This window comes from Fringilla coelebs (genome assembly GCF_963513975.1).
Source record: "Fringilla coelebs genome assembly, chromosome: 6".
Lineage (NCBI taxonomy): Eukaryota > Metazoa > Chordata > Aves > Passeriformes > Fringillidae > Fringilla > Fringilla coelebs.
In genome coordinates, this window is record NC_140034.1 from 56,533,892 (window position 1) to 56,559,642 (window position 25,751).

The following is a 25,751-nucleotide window of genomic DNA, read 5'->3' on the forward strand; positions in this document are numbered from 1 at the left end:
TTATTTCCTTCCCCACTGATTATAAATGGCAGCTGACATTTCCAGTCCTTTTTGAGAAGCATTCTTATTACCTCTGACAGGTTGGCCAACAGAGGGAACATGGGACTGTGACTCTTATATAGTGATGGCTTAAAAAACCCCCACAGTTTCAACATTACACAGTGTAAATATGAAAATTATAATCTGTATGATTATTCAAAACATACTAAAAATATTTCCACTCAAGCACAATACACAACACCTTTAATCAAGAGATTGCGTCCTTAGAGGGCTAACACTTCGCTTAAAGTTTTTAACCTTTTGCATGCCAAGAGTCAGCATTATTCTGAAATCAGATCCACTTGTAAACTGGCAACTTTCTTGTTTTTCTGGCAGTTCTTTCCTGAAACTTTCACTACATGTAGCCAAGAGCAGATGAGACGTAATTTATGCTCAATAATTCTACATGTGCATTGTTTTCAGCTTTAACTTTTTAAAAACAGAGATAAATAACCATAGGTATTCGTGTACCCTTTATTTGCTTTAGTGTAACATTCCATGCTAATTGAAGATGTAATACTCATGAGTGTAAATATATGAATTAACAACCCTTGGATGGTTTTCTTCCCTTTTCACACTTGAATATTTTGGCTTACAAAATCAACAGCATACAGTAAATATTCCTCCCGTACTTTGTACAAACTACATGATTTTGATATACAAGGATCCTGTTTTTATTATAGTGACAATATACAACCACGTCTATTTACAATGAAAAAAGTACATAAACCACATTTTAAACATTCTGCTACTGGCAGCCACTATTGTTTAGGAGGTAGCTTTAATTAACAAAATGAACTGAAGCCACATTTCCCATCATGGGTTCTATCAAATAACTTACAATACAAAGATAAAAATTCATTGTATGAACAGTATGTACAGTTTAATTCTCAAAACAGCAATCTAGCTTTAGATCTTAACAAGAATTTCTCCAGAGTAACTGGGATGGCAGTGGATTTACTCTTGATCTAGTGTATCGTCCAAAAACCTTACAAAATTACTTAATCGTGCATTATTAAGTTTGTATTTATCATATTTCAAACTAAATATAAAAAATTGATCGCTGGTTGTACTTAAATCATTTGGGTCTCAGAAATTTAATGCTTTAAAAAGATTGCACCGATTTAGGTGAAAATCAGTGATTTTGCACAGTGTACTTCACTGTCAGTAAAGTATATTGGAAAAATGCTTTTTTCTTTCAGTGCCAAATTGCGTTGCATTTTCCCTCCATTTCCTGAAGTCTCAGTCTATCATAGGTATTCCTGGAGTGCTGTGACACTGAGCAGGCTGCAGAGCACTGGCAGCCTGATGGCACAGACATGAGCTGTGTACAGGGGCAGCTCTGCTGTCACCCCACACCCCCTCACTCCTGCCAGTGCTGCCACTCGACTCGTAATACTGAACAAACTTGCTGTGGTTCACCTGAAGTGATGTGCCATCACTGGAAAAATGTGTTTAACCCTACTGTTCCTGACAGCTGTTAATATTCTTAGTCCAATAAATCTACAGAATATTGGATTACAAGTACTTTACTGCAACAAACTTTTTTTTTAAAAAAATTTAACATTAGCTAAAATACAGAACAAACACAGTATTCTGATATTGCTGTCACAGTTACATATGGGAGAATTAATCCCTTTTTTGGCCCTGCAATAAAATGCATCCTGAGATTCAATGCTGAATATACTATACAAAGCTAGCAATAGATTTTTTTTGCTTAATTATAGAAAAGTCACATTTAAAAATAATTTCTATAATATTAAACAGCTGTCTTTTATATTGTGCTTTGTCAGGGAGGGGGGGAATCACCAGAACTTACCTCACCACCAGAAGAAGCAAAGTACAACTGCAATATGATGTGGAAACACACTATTAGCATGTAAAAACCGTATAAAAGAAACCACTATTGTGTGAAAAGAGTAAAAATATTGGGTAACAATTTTGGTGTACCAATTATTTACAGTCAGGGCAATCGATTTATTTATTTTTTTTTAAAAAAACGTATGGCTCAAGAAGTTACCGCCCGCTTCCCTTCTTTCCAAATGACACTAAATAACAATTCCAAAAGTGCTTCCTGCTTGAAAGGTCAAAACAGGCGACAGTCTGCGAAACACGATACCTCTTTATTGGAACAGCTGAGGGCAGACAGCCTTCTCAGTCTTTGATTCTTGGGATGTTGTAGGCGTAGCGCACCAAGGGGAAGCCCCTGCTTTGGTAGAAGCAGGCGCGGCCGCAGGCCTGCACTTGGTCCGAGCTGTCCGACACGAAGGAGTCGTCCTCGTCCGCGTAGTCCGAGTGCGCCGACTGCGTGCCGCAGTCCGACCAGGAGCCGTCCTGCCTCGGGCACGGCACCACGGCCAGCGCCGGACAGCTCTGCGACTTCATTAAATGTTTGCAGGGCACGGGCTTGGACAGCAGGAGCGACTCGCAGCACTCGCACAGAGCCACGTTGCCGCCCTGCAGGTGGGAGTAAATGCCGCAGTCGTAGTAAAAGTCCTGCGCCGCTTCCCCCTGGGCGCCCACGGCCACGGCCACCGCCCCGCTCCTCCTGCTCAGCTGGCGCCTGAGCAGCTTCCAGTCTTCCTTGAACTTGGGGTTGAAGAACACGTAGAGGACTGGGTTCAGGCAAGCAGGCAGCGGGAAAAATATCAAAGTGACAGACTTCATGATTTCGGGGCTGATAGAAATGGCCGTGATCAGCGGCGCAAAGGAGAAGAAGGCAACAGGACAGAAGAAGATGCAGTTGGTGAAGATTAGCCAAGCCACATGCTTAATCGTGCTGGACTGGGAGTTCTCGGAGAGATCCTCCTTCTCCAAGTTGCAGTAGAGTTTAGTGTAGATAACAGCCATCAGCAAAAACGCTAGTGAATTCAGCAGCACCAGAGTTACTGTGAAACCCAACAGAGGTGTTTCTCCAGTGGGGAAGGGCAAGCAAAGGGGTGATGCTGAGTACTCCGCTTTATAAAAAAGTGGCAAGCAGCCCGCTACCAGAGCGCACAGGAAAGCAAAAAATGCTGCAACCTGAAATTGTTTCTGGCGGTTGCTTTTCCCCTTTTTAATAAACTCCTTTGCAGACAAGCTCCGTTCGACAGCTGCCAACATCAGGAAAAAAATGGCACTTTCTGATGAAAAAACTGCAAGAAACCCAGCAATTCTGCAACCGCTGCCAGTCTCCCACCATATGCCAAATTCAGCAAATCTTCCCCAAGATACAGCATCCAAGAAAGTTAAAATACCAGTATAGATTCCCATAAATAAGTTAGAGACAGAAATCAGGCTTATAAACAGTTTGGAAGATGGCAATGTAGTACAGGATGCAAATATTGTTAACATGACAAGCAGGTTGAAGAACAAAGCGACCAAAAAAATAAACCAGACAGTAAGGCGAATCATCCAGCTGCCCAATAAATATTCACAAGGCTTAAAAGCACCTAGAACAAAAAACAAACAGAAGGACAACCAATTTAGGAAAAAATTCTGCCTTAATAAGCAAGATTTTGAGAAGGTCTTAAAAGTGAACTGTGAACTCCTCATTAATTCATTAATAGAATACACAGCTGAACTGCTAAATAGGTCAGCTGAAAGTAAACTATTCTGCTGAAGTTATTTACTAATTAATTATGCCTGAAATCATAATTACTGCAGTGAATGGTCACTTGAGAACATTTTGTATAAACAAGCTAGCTAAACAAACCTAATTACCTTCTAGCTATTCGAAATAGTTTTTATTAGTGTGACCTAAATACCTTTTTATTTTATGTAATTTCATACTTTATAGAAAAAGATGGTAAAAAATATAAAAGTGAATGTTCACAATGCCCTTGTAAGGGAATTTTTTAGAAGGAACATGTTCTCTCAAAAAATTGTTCACAAACGTGCCTTCTGGAGTCACTTTTGGTGACAAGGAAACATCTGTAGAACAGAAGACAAATTCAATTTAAGCAGCTTTAACAAGGACAGGAATTTACCACCAGCCCTGTCCCCCAGCCTTGCCACTGCAAGGCACTGTGAGCTTGAAAAGTTATATGAGAAAACTAATTTTTTCCTCTTTTTTTCCACATAAAAAGCTTACATAACAAAAAAGTCCAACAAACAAAATAATAGGAGACAAGACAAGGAACAGAGGTCACTACTATTGCATACCCTTCTAATCCCCCTCCCTGCCATTTATTCCACAGGGAAATCCTAATGATTTTAAATAACAATTAGAGGAATTTAACCTCTCCTATATCCACGTTTGGCACCTCTAATTGTCCTAAGCACAGTAGCTCAGGATCCCTCCCTGCAGCTGAGGAGCACTCAGGGAGCAGATGAAAAATGCCAGCCTGCAAAGGCTGGAGCCTCTGAGCTGCAGTCAGCCTGTGACTGAGGGCTGGCTCTGTGCTGCACATGCCTTTCCTCCAGGCAGGGGAAAGGTAAAGGACAACCCATCCCTGCCAAGAATGATTCAATGGCAGTGCAAAAATCTTCCAAGGCCTAAAGCAACTTCCAGAAAGTAATGAACTGACAAGCAAAAAAAAAAAAAAAAAAAAGAAAGAAATTTTTGTTTGTTTAAATGATCAAGCTTCATTTTTGGGCAGAAAATAATGAAGCCCACTGGATTCTCAGAAAATCAGGAGTAAAACCCTTTTTAGCAGGTATTCCCAAGTAAAACATTAATGACAGAATAATTAACCTTACAATACATTCGTGTGACACAACACTGCCTGCTAAGCTATCTACTTAAAAATAAAAACAACTTCCGACTTATGAAATTTTAAAACATCAATTCTGTGCTTCCAAAAATCAACTTGAAGCCATTTTTCAAGTAGTTGTACTTGAGACAAATAAAAGCCACTACCCTTTCCTGCCTTTCTCCCAAACCCTTAGGGTTAAAAGCTGCCCTCCTCTCACACCGATATTCCCAGCCCATGCTGGGACAGGACAAAAATTCATGCTTGGAAGGATGTTTCAGCAAACTTAAGCTCCTTGAGCACCACTGCTCAGCAATCCATTCTTTAGGCAAGGTGCAAAGTGGATCTCCAGGCTGAGCAGTGATTCAGAACTGACATGGTGGGTGGAGTATCCTATGAGCAGATGGCAGCATGGCATAGAAACTTGTTAGTACGAGAGGGGCGGGTGAAAAACAAGGCAAACCGTGAACTTGTAGAACAAGCTCTTTCTTCTAGACCTACTACAGCATTTCTGGCATGGACAAAAAGAAAGCTACAGACTTTAAAAATTTAACCCATGTAATTCACCATCTCAATTCTCATTCTGTAAACAGGAGATCAAAAGCAAATAAGCACCTTTAACAAATTAACTTCTAGATTATGAACAATTACATTAATATAGTTGACTTTCTGACTACAGGTTTTTTTGGCTGTGATCAAGAAATCTTTATGGTATTCTGGATATTAAAGCCAGAGCTGCCTCAAAAGATAAACAGATTTTCATAAAATAAAATAGTAGTTAGGAGAAGAGAAATAAGTAAGACTTGGAAAACTCCTGCTCACCCAGGAGTAACTTCATTGGAAGTCTACTGTATCTGCAAGTTCCTGTTTAGGCAGACAAAAGGTTACAGAATGTAGGGAAGGAATCCTCTTGAAGAGGCAAAGGCAGAAAGCAAGAGGCACCACAGCAAGTGCTTCAGGAGCTGAGTGGAACCATGTACAGAAATTGGCAGTTTGGGTAAGAGAAACAGAAGGGCAGAAACAAAGCTGCCTAGAAAGAAAATATTCATTGCAAGATCAAAGACTTGCAACACTCCTGGACTGTTCAAGCCTGACTTGGAGTAAATCTGGTATGCCAATAAGACTGTTCACTGCACAAGTGTCTTGAGCAGTTTAAGATGCTGCTGCCTGCTCCAGCTGCTTTTAACAGCCCTCTGCTCACAGTTAATGCAGCTACAGCTACATCAAACTTCCTTAAAGCCACCAATGATAGACAGCAGTTTGAGTTAAACTTTCAAAGCACAGGCTGAACTCTCACTGAAAGAGATGAGCATTTGCATAGTCTGCTCCAGACATCTCCAGAAATAAGGCAGAATTAGGAGGCAGCGCATTAGCAGACTCCAAATATAAGCATCACAGTCTTGATTATTCTGCTTATGGAAAGAAATGTTGGTATTTTTCCTAGGACAGTTCTCCAGTGAAGGGCTATGTGTCTAAAGCTGAGTCAGATCTTTGTGATTGCTCGTCCAAAACAACACTGACATCAAATCAAGTTTCACTGAAAGCATTGGAGAATTTAATCTTCTGTGTACAGAATGACTACCAGGAATCAAAGATCTAATTCACTCAACTCTCTGCATAACACCATGCCTGAAGTTCAGTGTGGCAAAAGCACATGATGAGATTTACCTGTTGCTGGTGTACAGTGAATAATAGTCTGTCCCAATTCCTCACTTTTCTCGTTGCTTAGAATATCTGCATTAGCTGTAAAAGTGAAAAACATGTTAGTTGTAGGAAGAAAAATAAGTGAAATGGCAGTGAAGCTGCCTAGGATGGAAGTAGCTCAGTGACACCTGAGCCTTGTGACAAGTGAAGTGGTTCTGGTTTGCCACATGAGGTCAGATGCTCAGTGCAGAAATTGCTGCTCACAAGGCTCTGTAACCAGGCAACATCTTTGATCACTGGGGAAGGATCTGTGGAGCCTGAAGGAGTCAGGGAAAGGACAAGTCCTGTCTGAACAGAAAGGCTGAAACACTGAGAACAATAAAACCGTGACAGAAGCAATGCCTGCAATTTGACTTTTTTTTTAATTACTATTTTTTTCAGACAGGCAAGTCTTAGAGTGTCCAGCATATCTTTCACATATTTAGAAGGAACATGGCACTGCTGATTTGTAAACAATTGCTAAGCACTTTCAGAGACCTCTTCTGTATCCCTACAAAGACTTATATTTTTCCTATTCCCTTATTCAAAGGCAACACACACTGTTATTCTGGTCTGGTACAAAACAATACTGTTGGTTAAGTACGTGAAACATTTACCCTTCTCATGATCCATCAAGGCACCTTGATCTTGGTGACTGGAATCTTCAGCATTGGAGTTTAGATAAGAATCACAACCCCAAAATGCACAGCACTGATAAGCATATGGTACAGAGAGTGACCTGAAATACAGGCAGGACAAGGAAGACCATTAAACTTTGTAACCAAATTTGAGACTACCACCTATTAAAAATATTTCAGTAGCACACTTCAGTGCTAAAATCTTCTTTTTCTCACAGTGGCTGATAAAAACTGTTGCAAATTGGATCAGGTATAAGCATTTCTAATGACCTCTTGCACTGAGATAAAGGACAGGTGATGTATACAAGTGAGAAGTACAATGATAATGTTATGATACTTAGCTCTCTACTATTCTTTCTACTCCATATACAAACCAAGTTCTGATCAGGGTTAGTTTGTGGCATTGCTGCAGAAATTAAAAATGAATACTAATTAAGTAAGCTAATTAAGAGTAACTGTTTTGTAAGAATGTTAATCCCCAGATGACCACAACCTTGTGTTACATCTTTCCTTCTCACTCATCATTCTGTGATACCAAAATAAGATTTCTATTTTTTCTGTGTTTGGCAGAAATGGTACATACTGTTATTCTGGCAGAGAAGAAGTACAATCTTCACAGAGAGTTCTAAAAAAACCACATCAACAATGAGGAAATAGCAGACCAGAATCTAATTTTTTTCACTCAGGACTACAGTACAAACTATCCTGAATTCTCTTCTTGAAAATATTTAGGAGGAACATCAGACTGCTTCTTCTTAATGGGCAGAGAGATCTTTGTGAAATGCAAAACAGCTCACCACTGTCTCATCCATCTCCCACAAAAATCAATTACAGGTTTCCATCTGAATGATTATTTCTATTCTTATCATTTGCCTCCAAGAAAATATACATAAAGCATGGTGATGTAATCAGACACCTGCCTGTCTGCTCCGATTTTCCTCACTGTGAAAGACAGATGTGCTCAGTTCAGTAACAAATGTAAATCTAACCAAAGCACTACTCTCAAACCAGATGATATCTTGCCTGAAAAGTAGTGGAGGATATTAAAAAAATCCCAAGAAAATTATCTGTAATTGGTTTGTACACCAGAGCAGTCAGATGCTCTCAGAATCTCTGCTGCTCATAGTGACCCCCAGATGGGTCACAAAGTCTCTGTTCCCAGCCCGGTGGTCCAAGAAGGAGTCAGAGCTCTTCAGTTCTCGGTCTCAAGGTTGTTTATTGTATCTTATCTATAAAATTCTTTCTCTGGCCTGCTGTGGTCCATTCAGCAGGTCAGACAGAGGCACTCTGCCCGCCTCAAAGGTCGTGTTGTCTTTTTATACTAAAAACTGTGTGTACACTATTTACAATAACTTCCCAATACCTATCACCTGTGTTAGATAGTGAGCTTCTACCTTAAACCAATCTAAAAATGCCAACATCACAGCAGAAGATGGAGGCCAAGAAGAAGACAGAAGGAGGACAGGGCACGCCCAAATTCCTCCATCTTGGGACCCCGAGCCCCCATTCTAAAAATCCCCAAAAAATCTATTTTTCACTCTGTGATAAATTCACTATCATCCTACTTAAGCTCTTTTGACTTGTAATTCTTCATATAAAGGTTGGTAATTGTTTTTTCATGGGTCAAGATCAAAGGCACAGGGGTCTTGGGCTCTGTGCCAAGGTCTCTGAGCCCCCTGACAGGGTCTCGAGTCCTCCAGGGAAGCAAGAGGAATTTCCTGGGTTCCCACAAGATGCCCTTTCTGCAGAGCAGCACTGAGACCCTGCAGGACTCAGCACAGACCATTTTCCATGGGCACTGCACACACTGACTCCATTCAGCACACACTGCTGGGCATTGCAAGCACCCTGGGGTGTTCTTTACCAACCTACCGCAGCTTGGCGAAGTTCTTGGCTGCCAAAGCTTCTTTCAGCTCAGAATTGCCTGTGAGTTTCAGCTGGTTCAGTCCACTCAATCCTTCAGCTGGAACTGAACTGAGCTCGTTGAAACTCAGGTCTCTGGAATGTGAACATTAACACCGTGTTACTAAGTAAATTTGAAGACCCTCTGGCACACATTTCAGTAAAGTAGGGAAGGGTTTTATCACACGAGGCTGTGGTCTGGAAATGCCTGTCAATGCAGCAGGCACTCTAAAGAAGCGTGCCCTGCATGTACTCAGCTAGCAGGAGCCTTCCCAATTCACAGATATTAAACAAATGATGAACACATCATGTGGTGATGTTCTCAGGGGTCCCAGGACAAGGGAAGAGATGAGAATCTTGACTCCACGTTTCAGAAGGCTGATTTATTATGTTATGACATATATTATATTAAAAGAAAATTATATACTAAAACTATACTAAAGAAAGAGAAGAAAGGATTTCATCAGAAGGCTAGCAAAAAAAGGAATGGAATGATAATAAAATCTTGTGACTGACCAGAGTCCCGACACAGCTGGACTGAGATGGCCATTAATTAAAAACAACCACATGAGACCAATCAAAGATGCACCCGCTGTATTTCACAGCAGCAGATAATCATTGTTTACATTTAGTTTCTGAGGCCTCTCAGCTTCTCAGGAGAAAAGATCCTTACAAAAGGATTTTTCATAAAACATGTCCGTGACAGCATCACTTTTAAGCTAAAAGCATTTATTATCTCAGCAGCTGAATGCTGCTGAGGTGATTGCACAGAACAGCCTACACTTACAGGTTAAGAAGAGCTCCAACAGTGATGAAAGCTCCCTTGTGGATCTGATGGATCCGATTTCTGCTGAGGTCCCTGCAATGAATGCCAAAGGAGATTATTTGGCAGTTTCACCAACTGTAACAGCCACTGTACTGAGGAAAAAAGCTAACGTGACAAATGTATCATGCCTGTATCAGAAAAGCAGAACATATCCCCCCTCTTCTCATTCAGCCAGGTGCAATAGCAGCCAAATGCCTTGGTAATGCAGCTGTATCCTGCTCCACCTCATCTCTCATTCCTGCTCCCTCTCCCAAGGCACAGGCTGCCTCTGGCATCACCTATTCCCAGCATGAAGGCGCCAGGATGACCACTTTGGTGACAACTGCATCTACAGCAGGGCATGTTGGCAGAGATGTTGGAGGAAGACAACAAAAGAACAGGCAGAGGAGCATCTGGTTTGCTGCATTTCAAATCCAGCCCCAGATTCTGCTGGACCACCATGAGTTATAACATTCTTAGGATACCTATTTCTGGATTGTTCTTCCTGCTAACTTAATATAGGTTGAGTTGTAAGGGGAGAAGATAATTGCTTACTTCTCTGCTTCTCCTGAGGAAAACAGACAGGATCTCCCCAACAAATACGATATAATGAAATAAGACAGTTACAATGCAAAATATTGGACCACTGAAAAAATCTAATTTTTTAGACTTCATATTTATAAAAATATTTTTATAGGGTAGAAAAATAAAATGGAGAATAGAAGGAACAGGGCTGAAACTGGCTGCTGGCTTTTTGTCATCAATCGAACTTGTAACACCAAACCCTGACATCCGTTCACATGGGAATCAAAACCAGGATCTTGTTTTTCTCAGCATGCAGCTACATCTGCACTCACAGGACACGAAGGGAGGATAGTCCTTGAAAGGTGTCCTCTGCAATTTCATGGATTTGATTATGCTGTAAGGAACTGCAAAGGGAAGAAGCAGAAACAGAACTTATTAGCTGATTTCAAACAAAGGGTAGCTTGGTGTCTGCTAATGGATGGCTTCAGCCTTATCAGTGTGAGGTTTTACCCATTTCCCTCCTAGACAGTCTGTCAAGTGTTTTGCATCAGCTATGTTCATACAAACATGGAGCACTTTCCTGGCACCTCTGCCCAATCCCAATTCACAACTCATTTAATTTAGAAGAAACTTTTAAGTGTGGACTGAATTACTTTCAAGCTAAAAGTAACACCTTGTGAACCCTGAAGAGTCATAGTGAAATTTAAAACAACTCTCCATTCTGCATGGAGTCTTTGGGTTTATTCTAACCATTCCATTTATGTGCACAGCAATACTACTATGAAATGCAGGATTAAGCTGTGTCTTTCATTACTTTTGTGCCACAGTAATAATTAAGCATTAGATAATTAAGGAAGGCACAAGTGGTTGAATTCTCTGTCTGGCACACTTCTCATGAGATCTCTCTCTCTGTCCTTGATTTTTCAAAATTTGGATCAAACATGAAGCAAAAACATCTACAGAGATGTGGATTCAGAATACTAAAGAGTTTATAAAAATAAACAACAGTTATTTCTACTTACATTTCCTCCAAGGTGTGGCAGCCCTTAAAACTTGGGAGGTCCTTTATATTGTTGTAAGACAAGTCCCTTCAAAACAGAAAATGAGAGAAGGGTGCTTAGTTCAACTCCTTTCTACTTGAAATATCTCATCACTTGTAACTATTAAATAGATTGACAGAAAAATCATCCTGTTACTACCATTCTGCTCAGAAACCAAGGGTAGTTCAGAGAAAATCACAGAGGATATCACAAGTGTGAATTCTACATCTCGGTATACACATACCCTAAAAACATTTAGGACATGTTTCCTGAATTCTGAGACTTAAAATTAAAAAAATTATTCATAACCTGCTTTTTCAGAATAAACTAGGTCAATTGCATGTAAAGCATAGAAATTTGGTGCCAATTTTGTTTAGTGTGCTGGTGATTGCTTAAGCAAAGCTAGGAAAGCTCAGAATATTCTGTGAAACAATGAAGGAAAAAAAAGACTAGAAACAACCAACCTTGAAATTTCTATTTGCAAAGTAAATGGCTGTTAGAAAATAAATCCCACCTCATCATTTTTTCTCCCATTTTTCTTCTATCAAACAGAAGATATTTTTTCTCCTTCCTTTTTCAGGATTTGCTTTTGTTCCACATTTTCCTGCATGCATCCTTTGCAAACATGGTTTGTTCCCATCCCCTAATGGTTTGGGTTACCAGTTTGGGGTTTTTTACATTAATTTTAACACATCCTCACTGTTTTTTATGTCTAGTGTTTGCATTGCTATGTTCTTCCCAGCTCTCATCTCCATTTCTTTGGTTCCTGATGCTCTTTCCTCTGTTCCTGAACACCAGAAGTCAAAGCTCCGTAACTAAACTGTTCTTTAACCTCTGAACATAGCTGAATACAGTTCTGTTAACAATGAGAGGCGGCACAAAAAATTTGAAGATTGATCTCTGCAGCACCACCTTACATATCTCTCTACCACCTTACATATCTCTCTAACACATGAAAGAAATGCAACATATCCCTATAAAGGTGACTCTGTTTTAGGCATTACATCAAATCAAAAAAAAAATCAAGAAACCACATTTCCAACTTTGGTAGAACTACTGGGATGAAAATTGAAAGCAACACTTTTATTTTAAATTAGGTTTGAGCTTCTTTCAAAACATTCTGATGCATGAAGAGAGGCACAATATATACTTACAAAGTTCGAAGCACCTTTTGCTCTTGGCATAAATTAACAGGAATACTGTTTATCTTGGTTCCTGTAAGAGTTCTGGGGGAAAAAAACCCAACAAACCCACACATATAAATGCTTGTTTTGTTTATGACAGATGGCATAACAAGGATATATAAGAACAGAATGCTATTGGGATGCTAGATTCACCCACCAAATTTTGTTTGGCTGGTTTGGGGTTTTTTTGGTTTTGTTTTGTTGTTGGTTTTTTGGTGGTTTTGGTTTTTTTCGGTTTTTTTTTTTAAGAGGACGATTTTTCTGTTTTTCATTTCTGGGAGAGGGGGTTAGTATCAATGGCTTTTTTTCATAGAGTTTTCTCAACTTCCCCTACTAAAAAAGAACCCACTAAATGTCACCCAGGTATCACAGTGAGGAAAACTGCATTGTTACATTTATTGACAGGAAGAGAACATACATGCAGTTGCTCTCCAGATCCACTAATCAGATTCCAATTACTTCCCAAGAGGCAAACCCATGAATTTATTTCTGCAGAAGGCACTTACAAGCTCTCCAGATTTACAGTTCCTGTCAAATTAGGAAACCACTGCACCATGCTGGCACCTCGAATGACCCTGGAAAAAATCCCCATGAAAATCAGGTGTGAACTACTATGAAATTGAATTGTGACATTCAGTCTTATTATCAAGTAGATATTTACACCAAGGAGACATTCTAACATTCTTACTGCTTTTAAATTTTATACTTGAATAATGTGGGAAAGGCTGTCTTTTCACTGCTTCTTATGCTACTCATTTGCTTAATGAATTAATCCTCCATGAGCAAACAATTGCAATTCATCAAACTGCAAGGAGTGCTATCAATACACATGAAAAGTGCAGCTTGTAGTTCCAAGTCTCACTCCATTTTGCTTATTCATCAGCCCTGGAAGTGGTATCTTTTAAGAGCATACATGCACTAACCTGCAAAACATTCTCACCATGTACACCCCTGCTCAAAAAACCACCCAGGACATATTACAGATTGTTTAACTAAGAATCTCAGCATTTGGCCTTGGGTTATGTATTCTTATGAAAGGTAATTTAATAAAAAAGTTGTGGAGCATATTTAATAGAGCTTCTTAAGAAACTAGATATTCCCAACAAAAACAATATTTATTAGAACTTACTGAAAAAAACCCTCTAATGTAAGAGGGAGTCAGAAAATTTATTTCTTTTGAGTCTTTAGCTGCAACACTTCATACCCATTTATTGTACAGTATTGTCAAAAAGGTACTCACAGGGAATGCAGATCTGACAGATTCTGAAATGCTGAGTTCCCCACAAAAGACAAAGGATTATCATACAGATGTCTGGGAAATGAAAAACACATTTCAGTGTTTGTTCTTACAGTCACTGTCTGCTAAAGGCTAAAAATAGACTGATGAAAATGACTTACATCGTTCTCAGAAGGGGGTTTCCTGCAAATGCACCATCAGGAATTATGGAAATGTAGTTACTGTGAAATCCCCTAAAGATAATAGCAAAGAAAAACACTTAAACATTAGCATTTAAAACTATACTGCCAACAGATTCAACCAGTAGTCATTTTCATCATACCTACTCAATTCCCAATCCTGCCTTGACAAGGATTGCAGTAGGACTAAGTCCATCTGCAGGAATAATTTTAATGATTTCTGTCTACTGCACAGCAGCTAAACTGAAAATATTTCATTAGAAAGGAATTATTTTGACCCAAGATGATGCTGTACTTTCACTTTTCCCACTCATTTCTTAAGGAGGGCACAAGGAAAACGTGCATCATCAATGAGCACCTAACCTGGAGGCCAAAACCCTCTCCTGATTCAGATCTATGCTAATGCTTCTCCTGCTTATGTAACTCCAAAATCATTTTCAACACATGCCCTCTCCAGATGATGATTATATTTTCTTTTAATTATAGCCTCACTTAGCATAACTTAACCGAATCTAGTCTCCTGCACAATGAGTCCAGCATTCTTGAATCCTGGATTTTCCCCCCTTTTTATTTATAAAAAGGAGAAAGAAAACTGGTAAAAAGGGAGAATAAGTAATACTCACAACTCCTTTAGACTTGGAAGTGCTTTTATGGCTTCAGGGAACTCTACCATGTTATTATAATTTAAATCCCTAGAAGAAATAAAGCAAGAACATTATAAAATTTTTAACAGTAGCCATGAATTGTCAAAATAATTTTTGTTTAAGACAGTCCAGCAAATGAAAACAGTTCTCATAACACCTTTAACTAGACCATAGAGTAAATTCAACTTAGATTTTATCTCCTTATGTTTTACATACTTTATAACCAGCTAATAACTCAGGTAAGATCTTTAATATTACCCAGAGGATTATTCATATTAAGTCAAATAATATTTCCTTACAGCAAAGCACAGTATTTTTCAATACCTCATCGATTTTTCAACAGAATTTACACAGAAATCAAGTACGATTTCAAAGATTTTTTTTTTTTAAAGTAGAGACTACTCTTTATTATCATTGGACTAAGAATACCTTTTGTTAAGGCTTTATAAAACAAACAGTAAATAAGCTATATGTAAAAGCAGATCTTGCAGCCAAAGCAATTATGAATACTGATTAGAAGCACAGAAAAACCTCATGACAGATTGGTGATGGGGATCTATTGAATTCTCAGCTAAGTTGTCAGCAGGAATGTCAGGATCTCTGCAAAAGGGATTCCTTATAAATGGCAAAAGCCTTTTTCAGAGTTGTATCAGCTGTATCTATTTCCCCAGCTCAATCGAGGGTGAGAGAGATGAAGCAAGCAGCATCTTTGGGCTCCTCCCAGCTCCTCACGTTAACAGAGCTTGTCACTGGCTTGCCCTTGCCCTCCTTCATTAGTTTCACTTATTTAGCATTCCCCAAAGCATACCAAAAGGCACTGCTCAGGGAGATATCACTTATCAGACATGCCCTGAGTGAGCTGCAGGGAAATGGGAAATGTGGCCCAAGCAGCTGAAAGCCAGTCCTTGCCACTGAGGCACTCAGGAGGTTCAGGATGAGGAACAGCGGAGCAACAGCCCTCGGAGACTCCTCAGAAACCTCCTATTGTCACACAACAGCTTTGGCACCAAATCCTATGGATGTTTAACCCTACAGGAAACCTGAGAAACAAAAATTTGTCCCTTATCACTCACGGGGCCCCTCAGACACCTGTGATCTGTCCACCTGGCTCAGCACAGTGCTATGCTAAGGTACACCAGCTAGAGCAGGGCTAGGAACACTGGAGCCACATCAGCCAGCATGACACCTCACCCAGGCTGCTACTGACCTGCTTCTCAACGTAGGTAATTCCTTTTTGGTGGGGCAGTGCACTGATGCCAGCCCTCAGCCCCAAAACTGAGCTGGGTCTAAGTGTCAGAGCACACACACCCGATTTGCAAAACTTTCATCATACCAGCATGGCAACCTTGATTAAGCAGAGACTGAGACAAACGCTGACCACAAGTTATTTTAGGAAACATACTTACAAGGTTTCAAGGTTGTCTAATCCATCAAAACAGTGTTTTCCTATAGTTTTTATTTTATTATTATGAAGATGTCTGAAAAACAAAACCAAAACAAATGGATTATTTCATGTAAGTTAACAAATTAGCTGGTATTTCTAAGAAATCAGGAGAGTTGAACAGTTTAGGAAAAAACATCGCATGGGGTGGATTACACAGAAGAACATCTTTCACTTTCGGACAGAATATTTCATCCTTATATGGAAAAAGAATACATTGCTTAGTCGAGACAACCTATTTTAAATCTTTAATCACTATTCAGAAATGTGATAAAAATATAGCAAGCACAAAAATCAAACATTTTTCTTATTATTCCACAGACATTTTTAAGATTACAAAGAGACAGGTTTCAGATAAAATAATTTTTTCTTTTTTTCGAATCTCTGAAAGCTTTCTCTGACAAACCATTGTTTTGAAGTATTCATTATATAAAGAGATGTCAGAAATCAAATCTCACTACCCACAACCAATGTGGCTTTTTGTTTAGGAAAAAGTCTTTAGCAAACCTTCAGCAGGTTCTCTACCATACATGTTATCATCTCATGTTGGCAGCGGCCAATTTAGCTAAAACACAGCAAAATAACCATTTTCAGTGCCACCCTGGATGAACCAAAACTGTAACTGCAGAGAAAAGCCAAGTGCCCTGTGAAACACAAACACTCACAGAACAACCAGGCTGGAAAGGTTGGTGAATGCATAGTCAGGAATGTGAGTTATCCTGTTGAGAGCCAACGTCAAGGCTTGCAGGGAGGGGAGATTGCTGAGTGGAGAGATGGGAACCTCTGTCAAGCTGTTGTCATCCAGCCAGAGGTGCCTCAGCTGCAGCAGCCCCTCAAAGCTGTCCTCTGGGATGGCAGTGATGTGGTTGGCATCTAAACGCCTGCAGGGGAACAAAGAATTCATTAACAAACTCACAAACTACACAGCAGCACAGTCCAGCTGAAGTCCTACTATTCATGAACATCTCTGCTCAGGCTTATGTGTGAATTATTTGAAATAATTCAATACTTCCAAGTTTGAAGTTTTATTGAAAGATGCATGAAAACCCTTTTCAAGGCAAATGAAGAGCCCATAAAATAATAATAATAAACTTTTCAGACATTTTAAATAAAACATTTGAACAAATTTATATGCTTATAATCAGCTAACCAAAATGAATTAATAACTCTATAAGGCATCTCCCACAAAACCCCTAGCTTCTAACACAGCAAAAAATCTTTAAAACAGAAGCTTGACAGCATGTCTAAGACTGCAGAGGCATTTACTCATTTGAATGGATTATCCCTACATCACCCTTGCTGATAGCATCGTGTACTGTTGTATGCTTTGGTTTGTGGCACTGCTATACAGTAACAAAGCACCTACTTTAGAGAACAAGATTATTAAAAGCTGCTTGTGAACAAAGTCAAGTTATGAATTATCCCAACAAATAAAACATCTCAACTACAACTGACTGCTGTCTTGCCCCTGATCTTTTCTAACGTTCTCCAGAACAAAATGCAAAATAGCACATCAGCACTATTACCTACTGTACACCACTGGATTTGCCATCATACTTTTTCCCTAAATGAATGGAAATGGCAAAATTAGCTATAGTAACTGTCCTGATTCCAGCCACAACAGGGTTAATCCTTGCAGTAACTAAGGGTAGACAAGGGGACCCATCTAGGACCCAGAGGTTATTCAATATGGTGGGAAGAAAGAAAACATTCATAGCCCATGGACCTCAGTGGGTGCAGAGAGCACAGGGCAGTATTTGATGGCCCTCTGACCTAAAGGCTGTCTTCTCCAGGTCACCACACAGCTGCACCATGGTGACTTCCCTGCAAAAACATGGAAAGAGGATAGAGAACAGAGGGCACAGTCTCAAGCTACGTCAGAGAAGGTACGGATTGGATATTAGGAAGAAATTTTTCACCGAAAGAATAATAAGGTACTGGAATGTTCTTCCCAGGGAGGTAGTAGGATCACCATCTCTGGATGTGTTTAAAAAAAGACTGGACATGGCACTTGGTCCTATGGTCTGGTTGAGGTGTTAGGGCACAGGTTGGACTCGATGATCTTAGAGGTCTCTTCCAGCCTCATTATTCTGTGATTCTCTGAAAGCACCTTGCACAGCTGGTGTAAAACAACTGCTGCACCAGCCATGGTGCAGGGACACAGAACACACACACCCTCCTCCAGTAACAGGGATGCTCATTAAGATACAAATCAGCACAGCTCTGGAATTACTTAGCGCTCTCCAGTTTCTAAAGCCATGATCAGATATGCTCTTGAAAGTCTAGCTGGGTTGGTTTCAGAAGTAATTTCCCCCAGCCCTTCATCCTGTCCTTCTCTGGGCAGGCAGCGTGGACCAAGTGACTTCACTGCATTTGTCCCCAGGCACAGTCAGAACAGATCTGATCCCAGCACTTAAAGGACATGCAGAATTCAAAGGGAGAAGACAACCCTGACTAAGAGTTAATGCAGAAGACAAGCCTGATCACAAATTTAACACACTTAATCTTTTTCCTTAAAACAGAGGTTTGCTGTTGTGATGCATGTGGTTTGCGTGTTTCAAATTATTATGAAAAAAAGCCATCAGCTGAATTTCCGTGTAATAAGAAGTCCAAAAATACACCAAATTAAGCAAAAAATATGCTATTACAACTTACAAAATTGTCTGCAGTCAAAGGTCTCTTCTAAGATGAGTGAGGTGTCATTAGCTCTAAAGCTGTACATCAAAGAGTGAATTCCTATAGTTCATACACTGGCATCCCCTCATCATTTGCCCATGGTCTGACAGGTGTATATGATGATCTATTTGAATGCTCTTAGGCTGCATGGAGACCAGAACATCTCAGAGAAACTGAAGTCTGAGGATAATAAAGGAGGAAAACAAAGAGGCCGAGGGGAGAGAGGAAAAAAGCCTGAGGCTCTGCTTCAGAAAAAAAAAAAAAGGCAACTAGAAATTGCCTGTCTTTCTTCTCTCCTATATTTAAACAGGTCCCTGAAGATCAAAGAATTATTTCCCAATGGAATAAACATATCCGAGTCTTCTAATTTCTCCCTACCCCTCCCCTCCCCTCCCTTTTTTCCTGATGTTTTTTGTTGCTTGTTTTTTGGTTGTGGGGTTTTTTTTGGGGTTTTTTTTTGTTTTGTTTGGTTTTTTGTTTTTTTGGTTGGAGGAAGGGGTTAGTTTGGGGTTTTTTTAAGAGAAGAAGCATACTCAAGAGACAGGCCTCAATCATTGTCTCTACTCATCTAGTCCCTCTGTGCTTCCACTGGCATCTTGCTAAATCACATTTATTCTAGGAGACTTTGGAAAACAAAAGCACACAAGAAAGCCTCCTGTCCTGCTCCTTCTCTCCCAGCCTTAGAGGAGGAGGGGAACAGAGGAAGGATGGATGGACACACACGGTGAGGAGCTGAGCTCAGCCAGGGAGAACAGAGAGACAGTCATGGAGATGATGCCTCACCCCGAGTTTTCAGCTGGCTTTGCCAAGCCCTCTGTCCCCCAGAACAGGAGAGCGAGTACCCAAGTGCCCCACTTTAAACTGATGACTCTCCACAGCCATCCCAGCTACTGTGTTTATTTTCTACAGCCCACAGCAGCAAAGATGAGGGGGGAAAGAATACCACCACCCACCACTGACATTACACAAGGAGGTGTGGAAACTGAAAGAGGTATTTTGAAGTTATTTGGCCTCATCCACAATTTTTTGTGCTCCTTCATTTCTACTAAGAGCCTAATATGCCATGGTTGTTTTTCTTTCTCTTCCAAACAAAGCTTATCCACATGATACTGAATGCATCAAACACAGCTGAAACGCTCCTGTTTAGTGTGAAATGCACATAACAAAGCACTTAGTGAAATAACTGAAAAGCAAACCTAAAATATTTGACAACCTTCACAAAATATTAACAATTAAGGACCACAATTTTCTTTAAGGGGCATATTCCCTAGCTCCAATAATTAAGGAAGAACAAGCAATATTCTTTGCTTAGACTGGACTTTGTACAAAGACAATCTTTTTCCATTATATTGTTAGAGATACAAGTATATTTTTCAAATTAGACCTTAATCTTTCAAAAGACCTTAATCTACTTCAATTCCAACTTTCTTATAGACACTGGCTTGTGAGAGACCTTTACATTTTAGTCTGTAAATTAAGAGTTCATTTGTGGAGCTGTCATCTTCACTTTCATTCCTCTCATGTTCCCTCCTCACACAAGCACCAAGTCCAGAAGAAGAAGAGAGCAGAAGCATGACAGAAAACAAAACATTCAGCAGCTCTTCTATCAGTGTTTGACATATTGTTAAAATTGGACACAGCAGGCTCTTCAAACAATTTAAGGAAACCAGAACTAGTAAGAATACCTATTCAAACAAATAGGAGTTCCAAGTGTAACACACACATATAAATGAAATTTTGCACACAAATGTACACACACTGCTTAGGGCAACTGCCCTACAGCCTGCATCCCCAGTAGGTAACACTGAGAGGCCTCCAGGACCAGCCTCACCAGCTCTCCTCGGTAACCACAGGCAGTCTTCAAGGCTTCAGCGACTAGGAAATTTTAACAGCCTTGTACTAATAGCCTAATTAACAGCCTTGTACAGCAGGAGTTTACTGCTGATGTTAATAAAAGGCCAATCACTCCCAGCTCTTGTGTTAAACCACTTCTGCTCAATAGCAATCATTAAAGAGCATTGCTCTTTAAAGAGCTCCTTCAAAAACCACAAAGAAATCACTCCAATAACAGCGGAGAAGGTTTTTAGTCGGGAAGTTGAGTGCCGATAAGGCTGGTACCTGGGAAATCCTGCTGCAGGGGGAGGCAGTAACCCATGCTAGCAGAGGCACTTCAGAACACTCCAGAGTTTGCTCACTGCATCAAGCAGTGGCTCTCTGGGCAGTGGGTGTTGAGAACATCAACACAAGGATTTGCTTGATTCAAAGACAATTTTACAGCAGCCCTCAGAATCTAGTGATACATGCTGAAGCTGTTCCCATCACTAGTACTGATGGGCCAGCACATCTGTTTCTCCACATCTGTTCACATGGTACCAGTCAAAGGTCACAGTTTGCTGCAAAGTCCCCACAGAGGATTCAGCTAATTTTGCCTACATGCCATTTAACTTTCACCATCACACTTAAGTTTCTAATCATTTGAATTCTAAATAATTCCCTGATTTTATTTAAACTTAGCAATTCCTTAAGCAAGCCCAGACAGTTAAAAAAAAAAGCTAGAATTATGCCAGAATTCCTGAAGTTCACAAAAAAACCCACCCCACTCTCAAGAAAACCAGAACACCTTCTAAAGGTAAAGATAGCATAGAAAAATATGTGAAGTATACAAAGCATTATATTTAAAGATTTTTCAGCACAATCAGATATGCTCACAAGAGCTCTTATACATTCTTAACTCTAAACATTCAAGGAACAAAACCATATTCAGTGTATTTAAGTCTGTATTGGTTTTGCAGGTTACAGAGATAATGTATCAATTTCTTCTATTGCCATTCTGATTAATCCCATATTTTAACACAGACTAAATCTGAGGGCTGATGCCTTTTAACCCCTTAGTAACAGCAAAGCAGGAAACTAGAAAACATCTGAAGACAAACCATTGAAAGGTGCTTAGCTGAAGACACCTGCTACAGTCAGGGGTGCATGCTACATATGACACCATTTAAAGCTTCTGCACTTCATCTAGTCATTGCTGTTGATGAGCACCTTCCACAGCCTCCCAAACACCACTGTCCCTACAGACATGTCCTGTCCTTCCAAACTATAACCCAGAATCACAAAATTATCAACTAAAGCACCAGTTTCTTTAAGAAGAAGATAGCAGAATTAGAACAAAACTATGTATATTTTGATATAAGATTATATTTGCATTGTTCTCTCCAAATTCAGGGATCCTCCCTTCTGCGTTTATGGTTTATGTTACTGAAATTGTCAGCAATGTGAACTATGGCTTAAAATCAGTTTCACTACCAGCAGAATGTTTCTAGATTTGACTTTTTAAATAAAGACAGATATTAACTTGATCTGTATAAGGAACCCTTCCTAAAATACAAAAAAGCTAGAAATTCAAGACTGAAGCTGATATGTTCTATAGCATATATTTTAAACATGTCTGAATTTATTTATAATAATTTAAATTTATATTCATTTATAATCAGACATATTAAAAATTAACTTAGAAATATTTCAGTCATCTTTATATTTTTAAATATGACTGAAATATGCCTTCATTCTCTGTCCCCATGCTTTTACCATACATTTTACTCTGCAAAGCATGGTTCTGCTCTCATTCCTTTCAGTTCTACGTTAGGACCCACCTGGGCCTAGATGATTCCCACTCCCAGAAAACATTATCCCATGCCAGGTCAGCACATTCATGCCTCCTGCCTTATCCTGCCTCAAGGCTGCTCCAGCCTCCTAAGATAGGGAAGCAGACTGAAGAACTGGTTATGGTCCTGCTGAACAGATCAGGCTGTTCAGGGAGCCAGAAGTGCCAGCAGGGAGTGCAGAAATGCCTGCTGACCACAGGCATGGAGACCCTCACCCGGCTGTGGTGGTGTTCACAGGGGTGCCAGGGCAAGGGAAGAGATGAGAATCTTGACTCCATGTTTCAGAAGGCTGATTTATTATTTTATGATATATATTATATTAAAAGAAAATTATATACTAAAATCATACTAAAATAATAGAAGAAGGGATTTCATCAGAAGACTGGCAAGGAAAAAAAAGGAATGGAATGATAATTAAATCTTGTGACTGACCAGAGAGTCTGAGACAGCTGGACCGAGATTGGCCATTAATTAAAAACAACCACATGAGACCAATCAAAGATGCACCTGTTGCATTCCACAGCAGCAGATAATTGTTGTTTTTCTTTTCCTCTGAGGCCTCTCAGCTTCTCAGGAGAAAAATCCTGGCAAAGGGATTTTAAAAAAAAAATCATGGCGACACTGTGCAGCTCAGGTGAGCACCCACCCAGCAGGAGAGGCAGGAGCTATCACAGCTCAGTATCACTCTGGAAGGATCCCAAATCCCACAGCTTGGCAATCTGGCAGAACTGCTGAACTGTAGTGCTTTGAACTGCTGCTGCAGAATGCTCAAGTATTCCCTGCATGTGGAGAACAAGTGTGCACATGTGCTGGGACTACAGTTACAATCAATCCTACCTAATACATCAGCAGATATTGACAGGCTTGCAGAAGACTCCTGGGTTTGATGGCAAATGCATGGTGGCAATTAGGTTTGTGATTTTGTTATTCAAGTGGAATAAAGCTTTCCTTTGTAAAGCACCTGAAAGTCTTTGTTTAAATAGTGTAATTCCAATATTTGTCACACGCTGGGGACTGTACCAGAATATTCCTACTAGTCCTATGTAACTGGGTTTCTGTGGTCAAACAGAGCAGCCCTAAAGATTGCTGCAGTTTACATTCCCGTTTTACAAATCCCCAGATTCTGGGTCAAAGCTCAGAATAAATACAAAATAAATCATCACAGTCAAATATGCCAAGGCACTTCGAGGAGAGACTTTCCTCAATGGCTTCCTGGTGGTTCCCAGGAAGCAGCCCCACCACTGTGCTGCTGCACCTCCTGCTCTCTGTGCAACCCTGGGACTGCCCAGGAACCTCCCCAACACCACCTCCAGACCTAAAACACCAGGTACTTCATGGCCTCATAGCAACAAAAACATGCTGTTGGTGCTTTGCAGTAACCAAAATGCACCAACACTACTGTTTACATTTGTGAAGCTCTTTGTCAGGTTCTCTGAAAGAGGCACAAGCTGGACAAAAAGGGGCTTCTCCCTCAGCAGAGCTGTCCCACAGCCACACCTATCACAGCATCCTGCAGTGTGAGCACACATCCTGCCACATCAACTTTTCTGGGGTGCTACACAGCAAGCTTCCACTCAGTACAACTCCTTAATTTTGCTAAATTTCACCTCCATATAAAGAACCCTTTTTGGAGGCCAGAGCTGGGAAAAAATATTCAATGCAAACAGAAAATAAAGAGTTGCCATTCAGTATTCTGAACCAGGCTGGCTACTCACCAGCTGTAATATAAACACTACAGAGCATGAAACCCCTATAACCATCTTCTTTATTTCCACCCAGGTATGTTTACTGAGTCTGTTAATACATACCACATTGTGGCAACTGCCTTCCTATGAAGCTAAGAAATGGAGCACATGAAGACAGAAAGCACTTGTAAAGGTGTTTAAAATGAAATTATTATCAATATACTAGAAAAGTTTTGAGGAAGTAATTTGTGCCTTCACCAAGAAAAAAAATACCCCTGAACCATACTTCAGAGCAAACTGGGAAACTGCCAAAAGAGGGACAGTTCAGTAATGTTTAAACTTGCAGGTTTGGGATGGAGATCATATAGAAGAGTAGAAGCAGGTTTTTCTAACATATTCTGCAATGAATTATTTGTTTTAGAAGAAGCTTGCAGCAACTTGGGAGATTTGAATTAACAAAAATTCCTTAGGGAGGGGAATAAATCATTTTTTTCCTTTTTCTTTATACAACAAAGCAGGATGCTGACACTTATGTTTCCGTGTTCAGACACAGAATTCAAAGGACCACTCTTACATTCCTTTGCCAGAAGGTGCTATCTGCATTACTAGGGGATATGCATAATCAGTGTAATTATGCATGAATAATGCTAACAAAGTTTTCCTAAAATTCATTAAAATCACAGAAATGCATTCTGGTGAAGGAAACAAATTGCATAGAAAAAATGCTTTTGATCTCCCACTACATTTGTCTCAAAACCCAATTTATTCTCAAATTCCTGCCCATTTCTAACAAATTACAAACCAAAGGCTGAGTCACATCAGTGGATGGAAAAAAAAAAGCCCAAGCTAAAATCCTCCTGAGCTTCAGATGAGTTGGTTAGAGCATGGTGCTGACAGCACCAAGGTCATGGCCCCAGTCCCTGTGTAACTCATTTATTCCTTGATTCAATTCCCTGAGCATTCACTAGAGACTGGATGCAATGATCCTTCCAGCTCACAACTGTCTGTGACTCTGACACCAGTGACTTCCAGACTGGACTTGCCCACCACATTTCCAACTGGTTATCTGGAAATCTCAATTTGCCTTTCCTCAGGAAAAGAAGTAACAAGCAGCTTGCTACTACTTACTTACCTAATTTCCTCCGTTTTCACCACCCTAAAATTGGTGTATTTTATCATTTGCCCTTGAACAATGAAGCTCCTAGAAAGGGAAATCTCACCACATTTTAAACTGTTACTCTTATATCTGAATTGTAAGGATGTTTTGGTCAAGTGATTATAATGATTACAATCATACATAATCATAATTTTTTTCTAAACTAAAATGTTTGCTTTTTTAAAAATAGCTCTAACATAGTCATCTTTCCAAAAATATTAAAAATCATATGATTTTTTAAAAAATATAATTACTTAATTTGTACATTCATTATTTTTTCTCTTAAATTTTGTTCCTTCCCTTTTGCACAGAAAATTATCATCTCCAGTAACTGGAGATTTAATAATATTTTAAACTTTAATTAGAGAACAAACATTACTGTAAATATGTATAGAAAAAAGAATGTTCACTGAAAACAAAATGGATGATTTGTAGACAAACATTTTTACTAACGCAGTTTCTCTCTGACATCAAAGAAATGCTGGAAGCCAAGAAGAAGTTTTTGTTTTGTTTTAAATTATTACTAAAGGTTTATTCTTATCATGCAATTTGAAGGGCTTTTATTACAATGCATAGTGT

The 25,751-nt window shown here is 39.7% G+C and overlaps 1 protein-coding gene across 1 annotated transcript in view; it reads right to left on the reverse strand.

Moving 5' to 3' along the window:
- Positions 1-512: 512 nt before the first annotated feature.
- The window catches only part of LGR4 (leucine rich repeat containing G protein-coupled receptor 4), a 73,862-nt gene continuing 48,623 nt past the window's right edge, over positions 513-25,751 (reverse strand). The window contains exons 5-18 of the mRNA XM_084208553.1: positions 16,656-16,871; positions 15,956-16,027; positions 14,529-14,597; positions 13,888-13,959; positions 13,730-13,801; positions 12,996-13,064; positions 12,460-12,531; positions 11,288-11,353; positions 10,598-10,669; positions 9,723-9,794; positions 8,906-9,031; positions 7,013-7,134; positions 6,381-6,455; positions 513-3,470 (exon numbers count right to left, since the gene is read on the reverse strand). Coding sequence (XP_084064679.1) covers positions 2,194-3,470; positions 6,381-6,455; positions 7,013-7,134; positions 8,906-9,031; positions 9,723-9,794; positions 10,598-10,669; positions 11,288-11,353; positions 12,460-12,531; positions 12,996-13,064; positions 13,730-13,801; positions 13,888-13,959; positions 14,529-14,597; positions 15,956-16,027; positions 16,656-16,871 — 2,452 coding nt within the window. The 3' untranslated portion in view covers positions 513-2,193. The remainder of the gene's footprint in view (positions 3,471-6,380; positions 6,456-7,012; positions 7,135-8,905; positions 9,032-9,722; positions 9,795-10,597; positions 10,670-11,287; positions 11,354-12,459; positions 12,532-12,995; positions 13,065-13,729; positions 13,802-13,887; positions 13,960-14,528; positions 14,598-15,955; positions 16,028-16,655; positions 16,872-25,751) is intronic.